General features: G+C 32.4%; 2 protein-coding genes across 4 annotated transcripts in view; one reads left to right on the top strand and one right to left on the bottom strand.

Moving 5' to 3' along the window:
• The first annotated feature begins 227 nt into the window (after window positions 1–227).
• LOC126821085 (uncharacterized) lies at window positions 228–9040 on the top strand. The gene is made up of 10 exons (XM_056100778.1): window positions 228–237; window positions 510–660; window positions 1126–1248; window positions 3068–3197; window positions 3965–4115; window positions 5378–5617; window positions 6235–6367; window positions 7331–7429; window positions 7890–8051; window positions 8882–9040. Exons 2-10 carry the CDS (start codon window positions 555–557, stop codon window positions 8986–8988), a joined length of 1251 nt encoding a protein of 416 aa, XP_055956753.1. The 5' UTR covers window positions 228–237; window positions 510–554; the 3' UTR covers window positions 8989–9040.
• A 1255-nt stretch (window positions 9041–10295) lies between these two features.
• LOC126821089 (forkhead box protein N3) overlaps window positions 10296–22919 on the bottom strand; it is a 52273-nt gene continuing 39649 nt past the window's right edge. For all 3 annotated transcript variants that reach the window (XM_050549399.1, XM_050549400.1, XM_050549401.2), the window contains exons 4-8: window positions 21285–21340; window positions 21042–21107; window positions 18394–18453; window positions 17911–17998; window positions 10296–17117 (exon numbers count right to left, since the gene is read on the bottom strand). In XM_050549399.1, the coding sequence (XP_050405356.1) occupies window positions 16604–17117; window positions 17911–17998; window positions 18394–18453; window positions 21042–21107; window positions 21285–21340 (784 nt within the window). In that variant the 3' untranslated portion in view covers window positions 10296–16603. The remainder of the gene's footprint in view (window positions 17118–17910; window positions 17999–18393; window positions 18454–21041; window positions 21108–21284; window positions 21341–22919) is intronic.

Genomic DNA, 22919 nt, shown 5'->3' with positions numbered 1-22919 from the left:
TACAACATAAGATAAACTCATTTACAACATAAGATAATCTCATTTACAACATACGGTAAAATCATTTACAACATAAGATAAAATCATTTACAAGTATAAGGTAAAAACATCATTTACAAGTATAAGGTAAAAACATTTACAAGTATATGGTAGAATCATTTACAAGTATAAGGTAAAATTATTTACAAGTCATTTACGAGATAAGTTAAATCATTTACAAGTCATTTACAAGATAAGGTATACTCATTTACAACATAAGATAAAATCATTTACAAATATAAGGTAAAAACATCATTTACAAATATATAGTAGAATCATTTACAAGTCATTTACGAGTATATGGTAAAATCATTTACAAGTATATAGTAAAATCATTTACAAGTATAAGGTAAAATCATTTACAAAGTAAGGTACATGATAATGATTCACTTAGAGCTTATTACATTCTTATTTACAATAAATGGTTCTTTTAGTAGACTTCCTGATTGTTTATTTGATTTTTATCTCAGAATATATCAAATGTACCACTGCATGAAAGATTAAAAGATCTACCAATGAAAAGAGGCTGTGATTTACAGAAAGAAATTTTGAGTGAAGCAAGTTCTAGTGAAGCTGTTCGGGTAGCCGATGTAACAGTTGAAATCCCACCACCATCAAATGGTATTTTTTTATTAATCTTCAAGTTACGATTGATATTCAATGTCAAAAGACTGACCCCAGTTTAAAGCCCAGTAATTAGTAAAATAGATTCTTAAATCCCAGAGTAATGACCCTTGCTTACAAATTCTTGGGAACACCCTAGAATCTACAATTAAATTTTTGGTGATTGTTCAACTTTGTAGAATGGAAATGGAAACATTTTATAATTTTCAACCAACTTGTAATGACTCCCTGTGTTGTTAATGCTCGTTAAGAAATTAAAGCAGGTTTTTCAAGTACTGATTTTAAACAGTATTTGAATAGACTATTGTTCTTATTTTATGACAAAACTAAATTTGTGGTTCGGTAAACAAAACTGCTGGTAAATGTGTGTCTTGTTGGTTGACAATCAATCTATATTTTTACAACTAAGGTAATTTAAATGGAGATGATTAAATTGTACAGTATAATTTATTTTACTTACAGATAATGTAAAGGTTTTATGTAGAAAGGAGGGGAATATGTTTTATATAAGTAATATTGTTAGTTATAATAACAGTACTTTATCTATCACTGATCAAACACAACTAGCTCTTACCAGATTAAAAGGTTTGTATATATTCTTTATATGTAACAGCAAATATCTATTCATAATTAAATTTCAAACATGATACTGTATTATTATCTTTAAAGGGCATTGTGAAAACGTTACATAATAAATAACAGACAGCTTTATGGATAACATTGCTTGATAACGGTGAGAGTACCCTTATTATCCATAAGTTGTCTGTTATTATGATACAGTCTGATTCTACATGTTCTGTGGATGATTACTGGCCCTGAGTTCACAAAGCATTCTTAAACTTAAACATACATTATGCAAGAGCTAAATCTGCCTATTGTATGTCTTTCTTTAGGCCTGAAATGTTATATAAACTATTAATTAGACATTAATTAACTTATCCAGACCATAATCAACGCTCGATGTCCAAGCTAGCCTGCGATATTTGTTGGATTATGATCCGATTTGCTGCAGAACTTTTCTTCACGATTTAATGATTAAATGGATAATCGAGACTATGATTTTTGTCGTACCCACTTTAGTAATGATGATCGAGGCTAGGCGGAACTTTCAACCGCTTAATTCTAGGTTCATAGTTTTTAACTATTATAGTGAGAACTGTCAACTTGTCATCTAATCTCCCATAATGTATCTTTAAGTTAAGATTTTACTCAAAATGGTTGGTCTTATTTCAACTGAAATATAGAACTTTATAAAACTTTTGTTGTTTTAATGTACCAAATACATTAATAAGAAACTATGTGCAAAGTTTTGTGTTTCTGGATCAAAAATATTTCTCATAAACAGTGATTGAAAGTTGAGTAAATTCTTAACTTAAGTCTGAGAATGTTTTGTGAACTTGGAGAGCCTGGCCCCAAGTTCACAAAGCATTCTCAGACTTAAGTTAAGAATTTACTCAAAATTGTTTGTCTTATTTTAACTAAAATATAGCCAGTTATAAAACGTTTGTTGTTTTAATGTATCAAATACATCAGTAAGAAACTATGTACAAAGTTTTGTGTTTCTGGATCAAAGATATTTCTCATAAACAGTGATTGAAAGTTGAGTAAATTCTTAAGTCTGAGAATGTTTTGTGAACTTGGAGTCTGGTCTTCCATGGACATGGGCTAATCTTTGTCGAGATTGGTTTTTATAATAGGTTAACTGAAGATCCCCTGGCAGTTGGAATTCGATATAAGTGTAGGTCAGGGCTTCCACTTCAAAATTTTCACTACCGGTCATTTTTGATAACGCACGAAAACTTTTCAAAGTAAATTCATATTTCATGTTTTTTATTCATGGTATGGTATTGTGAATTCACGTTTCTATACCACTTTGTCACCATGGGGTACAGAAAAGAAAAATATTTGATTTAAAAATGAAATATTAGTAAGGCTTATGATAATTATTTATTAATTAATTAAATATTCCATTTTGGCTACTTAAATAACGAAATAGTTGAATTGGCCGTAGAAAACCATTTCAGTAGCTCACACGTAATTACGTAATTACCACGTGCTCCATAGTAAATACACTGACCTGGATAATTTTGAGTTGTAACACAATAACATCGATATGAAGATAAATATATAATTATCCACGGCATATTTCTCACATTTATTGGTTTTAAGACCATCTCTTACGGAATTAAGGGTCGCAGAATTGTGACGTAAATCCTAATAATGTCGGAGCAGAACAGTTGTACGTTAAACCCCATTTCATTTCATTTTTATACATGTACGGAAGATGGGATATGTAGAATATGACATACTATTAATATTTGACTCTTACCTTGTTTCAATATCTTAGATATTGAATTTTATATTTATAACCACTACTTGAATTAATCTGCTTTTCTTGTTTTAGATACCTTGAATAATTTAAAAGTTTCTACCAAGAATATAGTGTCTGTTTGTTTATATGTTAGAAACATGGCGGATTTTGCTGCAGTAAATTCTGTTTATAAAACATTATTTGATATTAATCCACCAGTAAGGTAATTATTTTGAAAATTCTTCTCACCTGAATTCATTTGTGATATAGGTAAATTCTGGACTTAATGGGTAGGGGTAGTCTATTTACTTTTTTTTAAACTCAGAATTCCTATGCAAACAATGAAGAAGTTCTGTGTTTTGTAGAGTTTGGAAAATTTGAATGGTGCCATAAGTTTGGAAAATTTGAATGGTACCGAATGGTGCCATAAGGTTGGAAAATTTGAATGGTACCATAAGGTTGGAATATTTGATTGGTGCCATAAGGTTGGAAAATTTGAATGGTACCATAAGGTTGGAATATTTGAATGGTACCATAAGGTTGGAAAATTTGAATGGTACCATAAGGTTGTCTAAGTTCACCATACCTTCTTGCAATATTTTTAATTCCCAGCCAGGGTGGCTGGCTCGTGGTTAATGCACATACTGCAGATCAAGAGGCCAGTTATCTTTTCCCGTATTTGACACGGGAAAAGCCTGCCCAATCTCTTGATTCTTCTTTGGTATCCATCAACTTAAATGATCTAAAAGGTCTGTCTTTGAGTCAAGTGGCGTGGTTTCGATTCCAGGTTTTTACGTGACAAGGAGTAGGGTCGTCTGTCAAACCTTGTTGGTTTTCTTCAGGTCCTATGGTTTCTTCCCAGTGCTGAAGACCCCTACGTGCAAGCAAATTTTTGAAATAAAATTGAAACATATGATAGTTCGGAAATGACCTAGTTTGTATCTAGTGGATCTTAAACCCCATTTCTCACTCTCTCCTTTGTATTTACAGAGGATGTGTAGAAGTATGTTTATCACGGAATATAGATTTACAGTTAGATTGTATTGGTTATATTAACGGTGATGATAAATCAACGTTACATGTACAGAGTATATCACACTGGGCGTCAGCTAATATTGGACCATATAGTCAAGCTGTCAAAGTATGTATGTTAAATATCATATGTTTTTAAAATTGTTTGTTTAATTTGGGCCCTGAACATGTATTATTATTATCATTATGTAGTCTCGCGAAGTCTCATGAGATTTTGTGTTAACTGTCATGGCGGTAACTGATCAAGACAAATAGGGAAATGCTAACTGTAGGCCGGTTTCCGGAGTCCAAAATGGCTGCTTTACATAAATGAGATTTTTGGGGAATGCTAACGCTAACCCTCTTTAGAAGACTGAACTTGGGTCTAATTTATCTTTTACCCCTCTTAAAAGAGTCATTTATATAAAGTGGCCATTTTGGACTAAGGAAATACCCGAAAATCTCCTCAACCTGCCTACAAAAAGCATAATGTTGATCGACATTTAAAATGTTCGTCTGGATAATTTACCTGTCAGTCAATTTACATGCTAGAAAATTAAAATTTCAAAGAATTTAACCTCGAATTTAACAGTTAATTTTATAGTTCTTGTGTATTCTTTTGAATATAAGTAAATTTATAGTTTTTATGTGTAAAAACACTGAAAAATATATATAAACATTTTGGATTATTCTAAAATTGTCACATTCCTTGAAAAAGAAATATATCAAAAATTGATTGACTGGGAAGACTGAAGGTAAAGTGAGTGAAATAAGAAAATAAGACAACGCTCTCATCATGTCACATCTAGATTACTGTAAAGGTCTTTTTGTGAATTTACCAAAATCTAAACTCGCCCCTCTTCAGCGAGTGCAAAACCTTACGGCCAAAATGATTCTTGGACAATCCAAATTCTCAAGTTCATTTGACGCCCAAAAACAATTACATTTGTGATCTTTTAACTTACAACCCGAATCGATATTCCACACGATCATCGACCGCCCAGGATTTGCATGTTCCAAAAACAAAAAATAAATCTTTTGCTGACAGATCCTTTAGTGTAGCAGGACCAAAACTATGGAATAAACTACCACGAAATCTGAAAGAGCCTCCTTCTTTGGAAAGTTCTATTTCAAAGAACATTCTGCAAATAAGAACTTATATTATGCCTTTATTTAATTTAATTTATGTATGTGTAGCTGTGTGTCTCTATATATGGTTCATGTAAAGCACCATTGAATACATCAAAGATGTAATAATGAGTGCTATATCAAATTCAATTAACCTAAAACATGATTCACTGTTAGTATCGATGGTTGGACAAACTTTTCAGGACTGAATTTCAGAGATAAAAGGTCAATAAAACTCAATGATTGTAATTGTTTCTATTTCAGTTTGATGGTAAGATATATGTTGCTGGTCAGATAGCTTTATGTCCAGCTAGTATGACTATTATAGAGGGAGGTATCGTACCACAAACACTACTGTCGTTACGTCATACAGATAGAATATTAGACGTCATGGCACCTGACTGTACATTAAATAGTGTGTTATTATGTATATGTTACATCACAAAACCAGCTTTTATACCAGTCGTTAAAAGAGAGTGGAAGAAAGAGGCTAAAACAATCAACGTAAGTCAAATCATAAACTAATTCAAGGTCAATATTTTGTAAAGAAATTTGTGAAATATTTTAGATTAGACTATTGGATAGTTATAGACATGAGGGAAATTTTGCTCTGACAGTGGCGTTATGGTGTACTCTTATTTCAAATTCAATTGTCAAAAGTCCTTTTATATGCACAACAATGTGTAGTGTACAAGAGAACTCAGTTTTGCATCTGATCCATTTGACAATTTGCCAGACGCTCCTTCCTGTATCACTCATACACCAGACCTCTTGGTTTGTGAGTCAGCACCTTCTTACTGATCCACCGTAGCTTCAAGGTAAATAGACTGGAGTTTGATTTATATACTTAAATCGTTGTCCTTCGAAATTTGGAATTTGTTTATCTATTTTTGTCCTATTATAAATTTTTATAAATGTTTATTTATGATTACTGAACCACCGTAGCTTCAAGGTAAATAGACTGGCGTTTGATTTATATACCGTACTTAAATCAACTTTTAAATACATTGTCCTTCGAAATTTGGATTTTTTTTTTATCTATTTTTGTCCTATTATAAATTGTTATAAATGTGAAATTTGGAATTATAAGTTGTTATAAATGTGAAATTTGTTGTTAATAGATAAAACAGTATGGTGAATTAGAGAGTTCTAATCATACTAGTTTAATACAATGTATAGTTGTACCTACTTTACCTAAACATGGTCTAGTTGAATGGTTAGTTTATGCTGCAGAACATACAGCACAATTAACAGGTAGGTTCTTATATTGGACAATATACCAAAATACATACTCAATAACATGTTATACTCTTACTCAGAGTTCACATTGTCATTTGCTTAAAGATACAGATTTAGATAAAGAGCTGATCATTCTTGCTATAATAGTTCGAAAATAGATAATGTAACATGAATAATGTGAAAATTTCATTCAAATTACTCTATAGCAAACGAAGATATTAGCCTTTGAAGGTTTGACAAGACATGTGCAATAATGTCAACCACCGCCCTGGTTGTTCGAAGCTAAGTCTCGCTCCTCCATTTTTAGCTTAAATCAAAATATGGCTGAGCTATTTAATATCGAAGAAATCCGATGCCATCGAGAGTTGATTATGGCCTGGATAAGTTAATTAATGTCTAATTAATGATTTAGAAAACATTTCAGGCCAAAAGAAAGACCTGCTGCAATAGGCAGATTTAGCACTTGCGTAATGTATGTTTAAATGAAATATTTGGGCAGAAAAATCATTTAAATGAGCCAAATCTTGATTCTGATCAAAATAAAAAATGATGTTTTATATCAGTTAGTTGTGGAACCAGCTCTTTACAGTTGAATTTAAGTTTAATTTATTTTTGACTGACTGTGTCGACAGTGGAACACAAAAGCGGTCCTATTTCAATACTGGCTTTTTCTACAGACGTAAAATTGTCAATCAAGTTGTCAGATTGTCATCCCACAAAACAAATCAACATGTAAAACTGACAAACAAATCAATATGTAAAACTGACAATCATTTTTTGACTCAAATTAATGAAGTTTACCTAATTTAAGAAATGAAATGAAATGAAATGGGGTTTAGTGTCCTACTGAGCTAATTTAAGTTTTTGAGCTACTTTGCTTGGGGGAGGGGGGGGGGGATAACTAATTCTCTTTAAAATTAGCTACCGAACCTTCCGTCCAACAGAGTGTATTTTCTCATCTTTGTTTATTTATTTCAGAATTAAATATTGTGGAGAATTACAGTAATCATAAAGTTAAAATAGATGTTATACATTCTACTGATAGTCAAAATATTTTTACATGTAAAGCTTCCTTAGGTAGGTCTTTCTTATTTTAATTTTTTTGGGTATCCCATCTGTGGGAGAAAGCAGTGAACTATTAAAATGAGTTTTCTGTCCTTTTGGAAGACGATAACTGTGCTTCTAATTCAGCTAGGATGTTTAAACTTGACTGAGTTCAATCATGAGCATTTTCTGCTTAGGATAAGCAGAGAAAAGTAATTTGATTGGTCGATGCTTTGGAAGATGATATTTTGATTCTAATAAAGTACTTTGACTAAGTTCTATAATGATCATGACAAGGGGAAACCATGTTGATAAATCTCAAGGTACTTTCGGTAATGAAAATTTGTAGTAGCCAACTGGTTTTATCATGTCTTCTACCCCTCATTTTTTTTAGTTGGGGTGTGGTGGCTGAATGGTTAATGGGTGCGGGTTGAATCAAGGTCTCTCTTCTTTTTTCTTTTTTTTTTGTCTTATTGTCTTATTTATATTACAGAATTAACATCTAATGCCGGTTTAATATATAAAGATTTAATACAGCATTTATTTGAAGAATATGATAAAGTATTAATAAAGATGAAGTTAGACTGGAGATCTGTACCGTTATTACGGATCTTCTTCCCTACTTCAATCTTTAATTATGATCAGTTATTTAATGGTAAGTTACTTTATATAATATGGTTGTAACAGAATCCAAGGGTGACAGTACCTGAATGATCACCTTCCTCCCACCCGTCTCCATTCTGGGGGTTTTGAGACAACCCATTAAATATCAATCAAATGAAAATACAGATCTATATTTCGTTTCGTTTCTTATACTTGCGATAGCCTCTACTACATGAAGATCTGACCAGTAGTAGTGAGCAGCTTTTGACCCTATGACATCAAACAATTGATTAACCAACCTGCGTTGATGTTTCTAGTAGAATACCTACAGTTCCGTGCATTGCATGCCAAAAACTCGCTGCAACAGACCATTTGATTGGCTAATCCCTCACATCAACCAGAATGCGGGTTATATAACATCTCTTCCAGATCCTAGTGTAGGGAAGACAAGTAAACAAAATTTTGAACTATAAAAAACGAAACGAAACAGTATCTGTTTTTATTCAGATTGCTTTTTATATTTAAATTGATTTCTTAATCCAAATGTATTTGTAAAAAAAATAGCTAGTGGTGGGTGTTGTATATAAGGCATTGTTACAAGAGCAAGAGAGAAATGAGGTTTAACGTCCACCCAACACAAACTATGTCATTTCGGGACTAACATATGGTAATTGTATTTCATTAATTTGCTTGTGATGATGAGGGGACCTAGAGAAAACACACGTACAAGTTCGGGATGGAAATCATGCCACTTGACTCAATGACAGACTTTATGACCTAAAATGCATACATTACACTACCCCACCTGCTTTCTTTTTATATTGGAACTTCACATAGTAAACAAGTTTGTTTATATCTTATATGTTTTATTTTCTATTTTAGATGTAAACAGAAGTATCGAGTCATTAACGGATGTCACACCTGTATTTTCACTTGTACCAGTTATAGCTCTTGATACACCTGCACAAATAATGGCCGTCTGTCATTGACCTGTAAATAAAATTGAAATGTGATTATTTTGAATAAATCTGTGATATGTAACATCTTTTGTTATTATTTCTTGTAAACTAAACTGCATTGACCGAGAAAGTTCACCGAGATTTTCCGACGTGGTTCCCCCTTGTCAGAGATGCAGGATGAAGGGCCTGACAAGGACAGCTGTCTAGTCCTTCGGATGACACGGAAAACCTAGGTCCCATGTACACATTGGAGTGGACGTAAAAGATCCCTTGACAGTTGGAATTTGATATGAGTAGGCCATAGTGCCACTGTCCGGGCAAAATTTCCCTCAGCACACTGTATGGTGTATGCCCGTCTTCATTAGCCCAGTTCGGAGTAGAACAGTAGGACGTTAACCCAATTTCATTTCACTTCATTGTAAACTAAACCTGTTATGAGGCTACTTGATTGAGAGTTTCTCAAAAGTTCCAAATGGGCTAGGGGTGTTGGATGGCCGAATGGTTAGCACATGCGCGCTGTATCATAAGGCCTGTCATTGAGTCAACTGGCATGGTTTCGAAACCCTGGTTGTACGTGACAAGGAGTAGGGTTGCCTGTCCAACCTCGTGGGTTTTCTCCGGGTCCTCCGGTTTCCTCCCACTGCTAAAGACCCCTACACGCAAGCAAATTATTGAAATAAAATTAAACCATATGTTAGTCCCAAAATGACCTAGAATGTGTCGAGTGGACATTAAACCCCATTTCTCTCTCTCCCGATGAGCTAATAATGTTGACGTTAAACCCCATTTCATTTCATGTGGGAAGCCCATAAATATGGTGCGAGTAGAATCATGACGCTATTAAACACGGCAAACATGTTTTAACTGTCGCGAATTGTGGAGATGTATTTCTATTCAGTTGGTGCATGCTCTGTCACCTGGTACTCAATTATCACTGGTCATCAGATTTAAGGGCTATGGTGGGTTAGTATGGTGCTGTCCTGGGTTTCTTTGTTCCCAATATTGGCTGAAAAAGTTTCTCAGGTTTTTCCAGCCTGATTCCCCACTTGTAGGCGGTGCAGGGCTTGGCATTTAATCATACAGATGGGACAAAAACAGTTGGGTATCAAAATAAGAGAAGGATGCCTGAGCTAAATTTCCCTCATAGCACACTGGAATGCATATGGACATCTTGATTAAGCCAGTTGGCATGGAAACGTTAAGACATTAAACCCCATTTCATTTCATCAGTTTGACAGAATTCCATTCTGGAACATAAGCCAAGTATTCATTTTATCACAAAAGCAAGATTATATGCACCATCTGAATAGACATAAATAAATGATAAAGAGTTATTTTGTATTTTAAGCTTTATTTTAATATCTGTTTGATATAATATATATATATATACAAATATACAGAGCCAAGATAATAATACAGTAATAATTGATATAACATCAGAACACAAGATAGCAGACGTAATGACCACCATATTGCACAAAGCTACCAATTTCAAATAAATCAAAATATACGCTAACCAACCAATCAAAGATTGAAATGGAACTCAATTTAAATTTGCTATAGAATTTTTTCGTAATGCGTATTTGTTTCTAATAAAAGAAAAGCAGTAAAATTAATTCAATATTTCATGATAACAGATTGATGATATTCATATTGCACCGTATAAAAAACGTTAAAACTTTGGCGTAATAGAAAACGGAAAGAGTCACTTTTTGTCGTCGGATTTTATCAAAATGAATAAAATAAAATATTCTTCACAGAATTGTCATTAGCAAAATGACTCTAATCCCCTTGAACACTTGGTGTGATACATTTGGCAGTGTATGTAATGAGAGATGAATATAACAATGAGTTTATATACCTATAAACATTCTACCCTGTTATACTAAAACAAATCTAAAATATATTCCACCAAAATACATTAGAAATTACAACATCAATTTTTTTATTATTAAATTTACTTTTAGGCTATTCTAACTAGTGTAAGTTATGGAACACACGCACAGCTCTTTTCCAAAATACTGCAAACGTCATCTCTGGCTATTAATCAACCTCGTTTAGTAATTGAAACAAAACATTTATAACTGAGTGAGGTAACTTTTTTTGTAAAATAATGCCAGAAATATTTCAAAATCACTGAAAATAATTTCTTCAGTTTTCCTTTGACATTTTAAAAGAAAACTTTTTTACCTCAGATTTTGGGATGATGTTTACCGTGTAATGGAAAAGAGTCTGCTTCTTTTTTTACAGATTATGATTGAGATCTAAATACGTTAAAGTGATGAATGAAAAATATCTCAAACCTTAGCATCAACAATTATAACAGATAATATCATGTACTTAAATGGCAGCAAAATAAGTCGTCATGGTTACAGAAATTTCAATTTTGAGTAAAACCCAAAAAAATATATTTATTTCTTACAAAATATGTGTATCAATAATAACTGATGTTATACTTTATTCTAGTTTTGCAGCAAAGTACAAATAAAACACATTTTTAGATTATTTCAATTCGAAATATAATTTCATAATTAGAATCTCAGAGAAAATTCAAAATGGTCAACGTTAAAATTGTGGTGCATAAGTGTTTAACAAATAGTTTGTGTAACAAACAAATATCTCAATATCTAAACCACCTATCACCAATTAAACTACAAAATGAAAGTAGAGAACATATAAAAGAAATTGTTTGATTGGATCGTTTTTACGGAAGATTTGACATCACGTTTACAAACGAGTATAAAATACAATGTTGGAAGACTTCAAAAAATGGTACACTAAAATTTCAAGGGTTTCCTTATAGAAGGAAGTGACCACTATGTCGTTGATAAGGCATTATATACCTGTTGTTTTCAGATGCACTAAAATCTTGGCACATGAATATATATGGTAATAATATAGGTGAAATAAATCGAAAGAGATCCCAAGTTATTACTTGGTAATCTAGCTTTAACCATTATATAGAGAGCAACATCTAAACAAAATAACTAGGCCATTTTGGGACTAACATAATCCTAATTTACTTAATTTGTAACTGGCTCTTTAACAGTGGGTGACCCTACTCTTAGCCATGTATGGATGACAGGTGTGGATTCATTCAGACACTACTGCTACTATAAGAGAAAAAAGTAATGGTTAAAGCTAGGTTAAAGCTAGATTACCTAAATAATAAATTGATATCTCTATGATTAAACCTGGTGTGAATATTAACAATTTACTTTTATATACATCAACATTATCTATAGTCCTGTTCAACAAGTCTTTTAATTATCTCCCTTGAACATATATCCAAAGTTAGAGCTATTTCTAAATCAATTGAACTCTGGAAATAGTCATAAAAATCTTGAAAGTATTTTTAATTAAACAGGTCTATAGATACATTATTTGTGGTTCTACTATATAAAGTCACAAGCTAAATTAATAAGATTGTTAACATAATCATTATAAAGTTTCAATACTTTTTAATCAAATTTTCATTATATCAAAATATTTGAGATGAATCTTTTAATATTACCCCAGTAAAATAATTTTGGATATATGGTACTGTAAGACTTGTTGCCAGTCATATGTCTTGTATACACAAAATACAACCAAAAAATGATTAACCCTGCAAACATCCCAACTAAATGAGAAGTGGTATCAGGTGTTCTATGTTAATTTGAGAGAGAGAGAGAAATGGGGTTTAACGTCCACTCGACACAAACTAGGTCATTTCGGGACTAACATATGGTTTAATTTTATTTCAATAATTAGCTTGCGCGTAGGGGTCTTTAACAGTGGGAGGAAACCGGAGGACCCCAGAGAAAACCCATGAGGTTGGACAGGCGACCCTACTTCTTGTCACGTACAACCGGGGATTCGAATGACAGGCTTTATGATACAGCGCGCGCATGTGCTAACCATTCGGCCATCCACCCCCCCAATGAGAAGTGGTATCGGGTGTTCTATGTTAATTTGCTATAGACTAGATATAGAGAACCACTATTTAATAACCCCTGTCCCTACCTAATCCACTATACAACAATATCTACACATTCTCAATACACAGTGTTAATCCTACATATTGTAAATATCTTTCATATTAAACCATGAATTAATAAAAAAAAATTGACTAATAAAATCATTGAGATCTGTAGAAACTTATCAACTGGCACACTATTCACAGACATTGAAATCAAAAATAAAGTTAGTGCAAAATGTCCTCTAGAAACCTTCTGCCCTTCTGGTTCAAGAGACTTGATAATCCTACCTCGAACCAGAATCACCTTGATTATCAAGTCAGACGAGGGCTGGATGGCAGATGGCTTAGGAGGGAATTTTTCACCAACCATCTAAAATGGCATCGAAAGCTAGCACTTTGGATGTTACAATCAGTAAATAAGGCCCCAAAGAAATGACAACTTGCAAATGGATGCACATCTGTTTCTTTACAAATGGTAATTTCAGCACTTCAGATTCTGTCAGCCATTTGCAATTAACATTTTCTTTGTTACCATGAGAACCATCCCAACAACTACATGTACACTACAAATGATCAAATGAAATCGTGAAACAAAGCACTAATGAAAGATTTATATTTATACACAAAGTTATTTTCCAATTTACTTCATAGATTTTATAAACCTGAGAGTATGGTTAATTCATTTCCATTTTTTTTTTTAATATTTTGCACTTTTTGAAACAATTAACTTTGGTTTTGAAAATATTTTCAACATGGTTTGCTCATATGGCAAGATTAAGAATGATGAAAATGAAAACATGTACAGGGTGAGAAAAATGGCATCAATATAGCATAAAACCTACTAAAATCTTAAAAAAAAACAAAATCAAAGAAAAATTCAACAATTAACAATCTTTTAACAAATACACTAATAAAGAGTATTAAAATAATGAGGCTCAAATTTTTTAAACAAAACAAAGTTAGGAAGCAGACATTTTTTTTAATGTTTTACCGACATTACACAATTGACTATCAACGCTTTCCAGTGAATCAAAGATCCAATTGCCCTAAAATAGGAATCCTTCATAAAAAAAGACTATTGTGAAAGTAATGATTTGTAAGACTTAAGAGCCAAGCTACAAAAGCAAGTTATCCACTTCATACGAGAGTAGAGCTGTAATGATTCAATTTCCAAATTAGTATTGAGAAAATTTAAATAAAATGTTGTCCACTAGTGGTGTAACGAGTTACACTATCATTAAGATATTGTCAAAATCAACCAATGGAATGATTTCGACAAGATCTTGACGGTAAAACCCGCCACTGTGCAAAATGTACAGTCCTTACTGTGGTATGATATAGCGAATATAGTTAAAACAAAACGAAGTATCAATAATATACGCAAGGACTGTATACAGCCTAATGTCTGACACAGGAATTAGAAAATTCAAATAATAAAGGGAGATAATTCTAAAGTTCTACTGTACTAATTACTTGATGGAAGCACATGTTGAGAACATTTAAATATACAAATATATCTACATAAAGAATTAGATATAAAGGTTTTCAAAAACTTGTCTAATATATACAAGTGTGTGTATATCATAATATACACTATGTGCAACTTAATCATATACATATACAGTGCCTTTATATAGTCAATAACTGAAAATAATCCAAGTTACATTCACTACCAATTCTTGTATGAGTCACCAGAATAATGATCCTTACTTAGGCCTAACTTCAGGCCTAATTTTCTTTTGAAAGAATCTGTGAAAAAGTTTGGAATTAGTACAAGTCTCCACAAAAATGATCCTTACACGTTTTAAACTTCAGGCCTAATTTTCTTTTGAAATTAACTGTGAAAAAGTTTGGAATTTGCACAAGTCAGCAGAAAAATGACCCTTACACATTTCCAATTACAGGCCTTATTTTCTTTAGATAGAATCTGTAAAAAACTTTGGATATCTTTATAGTGCTCTTGATCAATTTACAGTATATCTGAATAGTGAAGTTTACTTTATTTCCTAAGTATTGACATAAATTCACATCTAAAAAAGGCTTGCAACCATGACAAAAGCCATTAGCACGTCCATGTTTTCTCCTCGATTAATCAATCAATAATTACATACATTATGTGAATATAAAATAAAATATATAAAATAAAGCCATATTGACATTAGTAGACTACATAGTATTTACAAATATATATTTAATATTTTAGTAATCATTTGTCGTTATTCCATTAGAAGGTATTGTCAGTGTTTTTATCCATTATAAAGTATAACACCCCATGATGAAAAATGAATTCTTCTATTATTAGTACCAATTAATTTTTAAAGTTAGTTCATTATCATTTCAGGGTGATTTACTTTATGGTAATGCTTTTTTATTCCAGCCAGGTTAATTATACTGAAGTGACGTTTTCAATGTATTACATGATCTAAATGACTAAAAGATAAAACGTTTTCTATTTAAGATCATGTATAATTCCTACAAACTAAAATAATGCTTGAATAGATAAAATTTCTTGCTCTTAACGCAACAAAAATTACAAAAAAATGATCAAATCAAAAACTTAAAATGTTGTAAATTAACCATGTAAACACAAAGTAAAAGCTCATTGCCTTTGCCAGCCAGTGATAAATTACAAAGTGCAATTTGAAATACAAAATGTAATTTGAAACACAAAATGCAATTTGAAATATAAAATGCAATTTGAATTACCAAATGTAATTTGAATTACCAAATGTAATTTGAATTACCAAATGTAATTTGAATTACCAAATGTAATTTGAATTACAAAATGAATTGATCTTAGTTCACGAAGAACTGTATTAAAATTATCTTCCCATCCATAGTGATGAAATTTTAATACAACTTTTGAAAATACAACTTTTGTTAAATTTAACTGACAGATTTGTACTTGAAATGGTGAGATCAAAATGTAATTTGTAAACGGGCTGGCACAGACACTAAATTATTGCATCACTTCCCTACAATTTAACAACAATAACGCAGACGATACACAGCGTACACAAACGTCATATATATTACAAAATAGACACAGACTAAACTAAGTCTTTATAAAATAGAGTTATCTCCTCATAAAACGTCTTGGTCACTCTTTTAGGTCCCTTTTGATTGGCTCTCTTATAGACACGATAGAGATATTGGCAGGCATCCTGTACACTAATTCTCTGTTGAGTTAACTCACAATGGCTACTATCTATTGTCTTTATCTTTTTTTTTTTAAAGCCATCATTACGCATTTCAAGGGGAAGATCTTATAATAACTATTCTTCATCCATTTTGTCTTGATTCTGCGCAGATAACTGTAACCCAGAAAATTAAAACTTGAATGTTTACTTTTCCTGACATAACCAACAAATTTTCAGCTAATGCTTTTAAGTTTCAAAAAATTCACATTTAGTTGATTTTGAAGAAATATCCTGCTGTAGTCTGATCATATCGTGTCGTGACAGATGCAAGCTTTCCAGCTCTACTGCTTCTAGAAATCAGCCAATCAAAGAATCCGTAACAATATAACAGATTATATCCCTACACCATGATATTAAATAAAACATTTTTAATAATAATAATAAAATTCATTTATAACAAATCTCTTTATGGCATCGAGTGTCCATATTGACAGCTAGTTCGTTTATCAATAACAACTTTATAATATAACATTTTCACTAATAATTAAATTTCGTTCCCACGTCGTCGCTTAGTACAACTTCTCGTTTGTCGCGGTTCCTGTCTCTGCACAAATATACCCGCTAAATTCATTAACGCATCGGCACCTTCCGCGATTTTTTTCTGTTCATCTTCATCGTCGTCACTTCGTGAAGAAGACTGCTGTTTTCGTTTCCGTGTTTTAATAGGTGTTGCTGCCGGGCGTGTCGGTGTGGGCTTGGAAGGTCGGGCTGGTATTTTGGTTATTTTCGGTACATGAACTGGGGCATCCCCGTCCACTTCATCCCCCTCCCCATCGCTACCGTAATCGTAATCACTATGGTAATCAGCAGAATTGTCACTGTCGTCCCCACCTGGTCCGAAATCATATTCATCATCGATGGAAGAATTTGTCGGAGAAGATGGGCAATCCTCCATTAGTAAAGTTGAAGCACTATACGTATGGTCCTCACTAGGGTTTATCGTACAAATTATAGGTTTACCACTGTTTATTTTTCGCAAATAATTTGCTGAAGCTTTCCTGTAAATATAGATAAAATTAATATTAGAAACCTAACCATATATGGTTATATATATTGATGTTACAGTATACCAACCATATCATTTTCTTCTCTCTGAATGGTCGCGTATAATGTTATAATTCTTTACTCAACTTTGGTGTGCAATGAAATCCCAACGACCATTTATATGGGATACAATGACAGATTTATTATACATAGTTTCGATAAGTATTTTCTTGTGGTCTTCAAGCATAAATAATGACAAAATGGAAGCTAACAAGGCAGGTAACAACTGTATAATTTAAGACACATAACTGTAGCATTTTAATATATTAATAGATGGGCTTTAAAATTGTTTTCATGGAAACACAACAACTTTTAAATCCAAGATATATTCTAATTAACAAAATACTAGTTAAGTACAAAGCTTCATGAACAATTTATGTGATATGTTTCTGAATAAACTCGCAGAGAAGGGCAGAAGGATTGAAGGACCCCATATCAATATTCTTCCCTTGTTTGGTGTTGACTTATTAAGAAAAGACAACTATTTCGGCCTCATAAGAGCCTCAGAATATAACAGATGACTATATTAATTTAAATGAAATGAACTGGGGTTTAACGTCCTACTGTTCTGCTCCAACTATCCAACTAAGCCATTTAGTGTGCCATGAGGGAAATTCTGCACAAACAGCAGCGCTATGGCCTACTCTTATCGAATTCCAACTGCCAAGGGATCTTTTTACGTGCACACAGGATTTTAAATAAATCAATAACAATAATATTACATATTATATATAGTATATATATTACCTGCATTGTTGTTTTAGAAGTGCTGCTGCATCAGTTGGTGATGGAGGACTGGAATAATCGGAACCATCAGAAGAATGACCAGATGAATCTACAAATATACAAACATCTTGTTAACTATAATAATATTTGTCACAGTCTGTCTGTCTGTTGGTCTGTTAGGGTTGGCAGCTACACTAGGGCTTTCCACCAGCCTTAAATTTGGTGTATAGGGGTAGCTCGGACCAGGGAGCAGCATTAAACTACCGCTTCCGGTTTCAGAGTTATAATACTTGCAACCTGTGTAGCGCCGGGTCATCCGCTGGTAACAAATCTACCCAGGTCCCAGAAGATAATTATTAAAGTTGTCTAGAACTCTTGTTTCAGTCATATTTACGAGTCTTGACTTAAAATGGAGAGGGTCAGAAACATTAGGTTAATGTGTTGGGGTTTTTTTTTTATAAGATGATGCAATTCATATGTTTGTGAAAAAGATTAGATACTTACGTTTGCTGCTTAGTCCTTTCATAGAGACTAATGTATGGGCTACATCTTGTATTTCTCTGTCTGAAATAGTTATAGAAGGATTATACTATGTAGGATAAAACAATATTATTTATACATGTGTACATGTCTCAATTTATAACTTTTTAGTTCTGATTATTCATTTGTGGGTGTGGCATCTTTGCCTACTCTTCATCTAATTTCGACATTCATGCCAATGAGTATTCAGGTAGCCCTTGATTTTTTTGTCCCATCCAAACAACTAGACAACAAATTACTTGTCAGTCCCATAGGCTCTGTCTCTGACAAATGGAAGGCAGAAATGAAAGATCCTAGGATTCAAACCCAAGACAAATCCCCCACCCCCAACACTTAGATAGAGGGGGTTACACATATGCATCGCCTTTTCCCCAATCAAAAAGTATTGTTTATTTGCGTATAAAAGAACACCCCCCCCCCCCCCCCCCCCCCGCCAAGACATTTTGGTCAAGATTCCAGTAAGTGTATTGATCGACCCAAGGAATGGGTGTATTCCCAAGTCTTTATAGTTTAACAAAAGAGTTGAAGCGGAAATTAATTGTTACTTTCTAAGATCCATTTAACCTAGATTTTATATTTATATTCGATGTCTTCCTGTCATTTCAAGTGGAAAAGGCCATAAAACAGTAGTTAATTTTAATAGTTATTTTAACTGTCTTGGGGACATTTTATTTCTATGTTAATGATCCAAGAGTAACTAAATTTTTATTTCACAAGAGTAGTTTTATTTATTATTAAATGACGTGAAATACTTTGATTTAGATCAAATCAAGTGTTCAATTCGATTGATATATATGTTAATGATTAGTTAGGGGGCAAAGTATACACAATTAAATTATGAGTGGGCCTAAATCGGTCAGTTCAATCATTCTAGTTTCATTTTTTAAAAGTTGAAAGTGTAAATCTAAAGGTCAAATTTTTACTTTGGAAAGTAAGCCATCTTTCAGAAAAAAATCTACATATCAAATTGATGAAATTTATTTTCCGACAAATCCTTCTGACACAAACTCTTACACTATTCAATTTTTTTAAAGTTGAAAGACAAAATCTAAAGATGTCAAATTTTTATTGTGGAAAGTAAGCCAAATCTCAGAAAAAAATCAAATTAATGAATTTTATTTTTCTGACACAAGCTTTTACACTATTAAATTTTGAAATGGGTCAGTTTACTATTTCTAGTTTTATTTTTTTTCACTCAAATTCTAAATCCGGAAAGGGACTAATTTTACAAAATAAATTAATCTAATTACACTGACAATTCTAATTTTCACTAAATCTAATTCTTTTACTCAAATGTAAAATTCTATTTTTCACTCAAAATTGTCTCCATCTGATAATGACGCAGTATTATTTCACAAATATATGATATAAGATTAATATTATACACTAATGCTACATCACGCATACAAATTCAAATTAGTTTTAGCACTGAACATCTAAATATGAGGTGGCTTTCAAGTTCATGGTTTGATGGAAAATTATCTCCATCACCTGATACTCAAACGGTTGCTAATGTCAACAACACCATGGTAACAAATATACAAATCTTGTTTCATATGATCTATAGAAATATCAGCGAATGCAAAATCATCTTTCAACAACTCATTACAAGTTTAATCATGATATTATTCACTCCCAGACAATGTTGACAGAAATTAGAATCAACGAGGCCAATCAATAATCAACTTAAAATTATTTGGTTTGCGAGCTTTTTTGGACAAAATTCTATATTGTTTATTAGGGAATACAACTCTTGATCACCAAGGATGCGAAATAACAAATATTCAACTGTATCTATTTTTAAAGGAGAATAGTGTATCGAACGTTGAATGGATAAGTGATGTATAGCCATTGCCAAGACATGGATGAATGGATGCATTCATCTGTTCTCATCGTCACCTATTGTCTCATTTCTTACAATGATTTTATTACTATCATTCTATCGGCTACATGCTTACAGAAATCGCCAAGACATATTTTCTTAATCGGCTATTTCTATTCAACTTATAAATTAGTTTTTATTGATATATTAATAGCTTCATTGTATATTTATATAGTTATAACTATTCTCGAGAAATTTATATAATAAGTACTGGTGAATTACTGTAAGAAAGGCTGAGAAATAGGAACAGGTTATAATTGGAATAAGTAAATCATTCAATAAATATGTGAAATAGAATTAGGATTCGGACCACTTTCTATCATCTTTATTTCATTAATTTGCTTGTACAGAACTCTGCAGTGGCAAGAAAACAGGAGAAAACCAATCAGATTAAGCAGACAAGTCGTAGATAGCAACCATTTCCAGGCAGAGTCCACAGGTTTTATGTCGACAAACAATCTTGGAAATAATTTGCTATCCGACTTACAGATCGATACAAACTAAAAAGATAAGCGCCAAGTATCATCGACTGCTTACCATGTGCACGTGAAATTCAAAGCATGTGGTTACTGGAGGTTAATATTACCTCAATATCAACCCCCTAATGCCTTTATATATGGTTGATAGGGGTATAACCACCTTAAAATATCAATAGTTGCTATGGGAGATATAGTAAATGTAGGGGTGTGTAACTTATTTAAATATTCTGTTAGTAGGGTTCCAAACTTACCAATGCTGAAACCTGTAACAGTAGATCCCGTTAATCCAAGTCTTTTACTCAAAAATGGAAACAAATCTGTAAAAAAAAAAAAAAAAAAAAAAATTAAATATTTGAGTTAAATAAATTCTAGATAATTAATTACATAAATTAATTAATTGTTCTTAAATTAACATTCATGAAGATTGAACAACAGAATAATAAGAATTGAACATTATATATTTTCATAAACCAAATAATAAGAATTGAACTTACGAGGTGATATAGTGTTTGGTGCTGGTCTAGCTGTTAAAGGTAATGGTCTGTTAATACTGAAAACATAACAAGAAAATATATCTAAAAATTTCATAATTTTTGTTTTCTAACATGATTGATCAGAAAAAGGGATTTGTTTCAATTCTATTGAAATCCGAGATTAGGTCACTCTGGCCACATTTATTGTTCAATTGGGTCACGTGACTGCCATCTAATTTAATAATGACATATCTCTGAATAATTTCGTCAACGGCATACTACAGATTGACTTTTCTTTCCGTTGCAAATCCAATTACATTGGCTCTCTTTCCTTCATCGTATTTGTTGATTAGAAAGATCAATGATGCTAAAGCCATTGGTAAGATCGCGAATGGCGATGGCACCAAGTTCTAATCTAAACTATTATCTTCCCTCTCATCACCACTTTCAACGAGACAACGACCTGTAGTTGTCAATACTTATAGCTTTATTTAACTTCCGCTATCATAATGAAGTGACAGTCTAGAAAAGTATTGATATTTGTATGAAATGTAAATGGGTTAAAGTACAACCTTTCTGCACCAGTCAACTGGCTGGGTTTAGATTCCCTGGTTGTGCGTGACAAGGAGTAGGGTCGCCTGACCAACCTCGTGGGTTTTCTCTGGGTCATTTCGGGACTAACACATGGTTCAATTTATTTCAATAATTTACTTGCACGTCGGGGTCTTTAACAGTGGGAGGAAACCCGAGGACCCAGAGAAAACCCACGAGGTTGGACAGGCGACCCTACTCATGGTCAAGTACAACCGTGGATTCGAAACCACACCAGTTGACTCAACGATACAGCGTGCACATGCTAACCATTCGGCCATCCAACCCCGCCAGCCCCCATGATAAAGAATTACTAACAAGTAAAACAATCTTATTTGATACAGATAAAGAGAGATTTAACATTCAGTCATCACCACATACCAGTCAATTTCATAAATCATATTTACATCCTATTTCCCACGTGATTGTAAACTATTCTCTCAAAATAACTCACAATTTAACACTTAATAAACACTCAATAATTAATTATAGCACTACAAGCCTTTTGTATTTTATACTCGTTATATTAGCAGAGTACCTTGATAAAATCATATTTATCGTCAAAAATTCATAATAATTTTGAAGATAAGAAAATTTACTCAACATCAAAAGTTTTCCCATACATGCATACAAACTTTTTAGTTTATGTCAAAATAAATGGTTGAGGTTGATAGACTCATTGTTAATTTGGCAATGTTTTTTTTTTTTTAATGCAGAAATATTAACATAAAAGTTATCCAAATCCCCAAATTTCATTTTTCCACTCAAATCAAACAGGTCTCCTTTGTTGAAGACATGATTTTAAACAAATTTATCCTAAAATTATGAATTTATATGTTCATTAATAAACAATAGTTTTAACTTACGAATAAATTTTTTAATCTCACCAAACAAATTAACGCAAATTTTTCCAAATTGACAACAGAACAGGGCGTATCATTTTGAGGATAAGTTAAAACATCAGCTAAATATTCAGCTTTGGTACAATTTAAATCTTGCACAAATAATGGATGCATCAAATTCTAACCAGACAGACAGAATCAAAGTACGATAGGAGTATGTTTT

This window comes from Patella vulgata, chromosome 5 (genome assembly GCF_932274485.2).
Source record: "Patella vulgata chromosome 5, xgPatVulg1.2, whole genome shotgun sequence".
Taxonomy (NCBI): Eukaryota; Metazoa; Mollusca; class Gastropoda; family Patellidae; genus Patella; species Patella vulgata.
The sequence above is the reverse complement of the archived record's forward strand: the minus strand, read 5'-3'. Positions and strand labels throughout refer to the sequence as shown.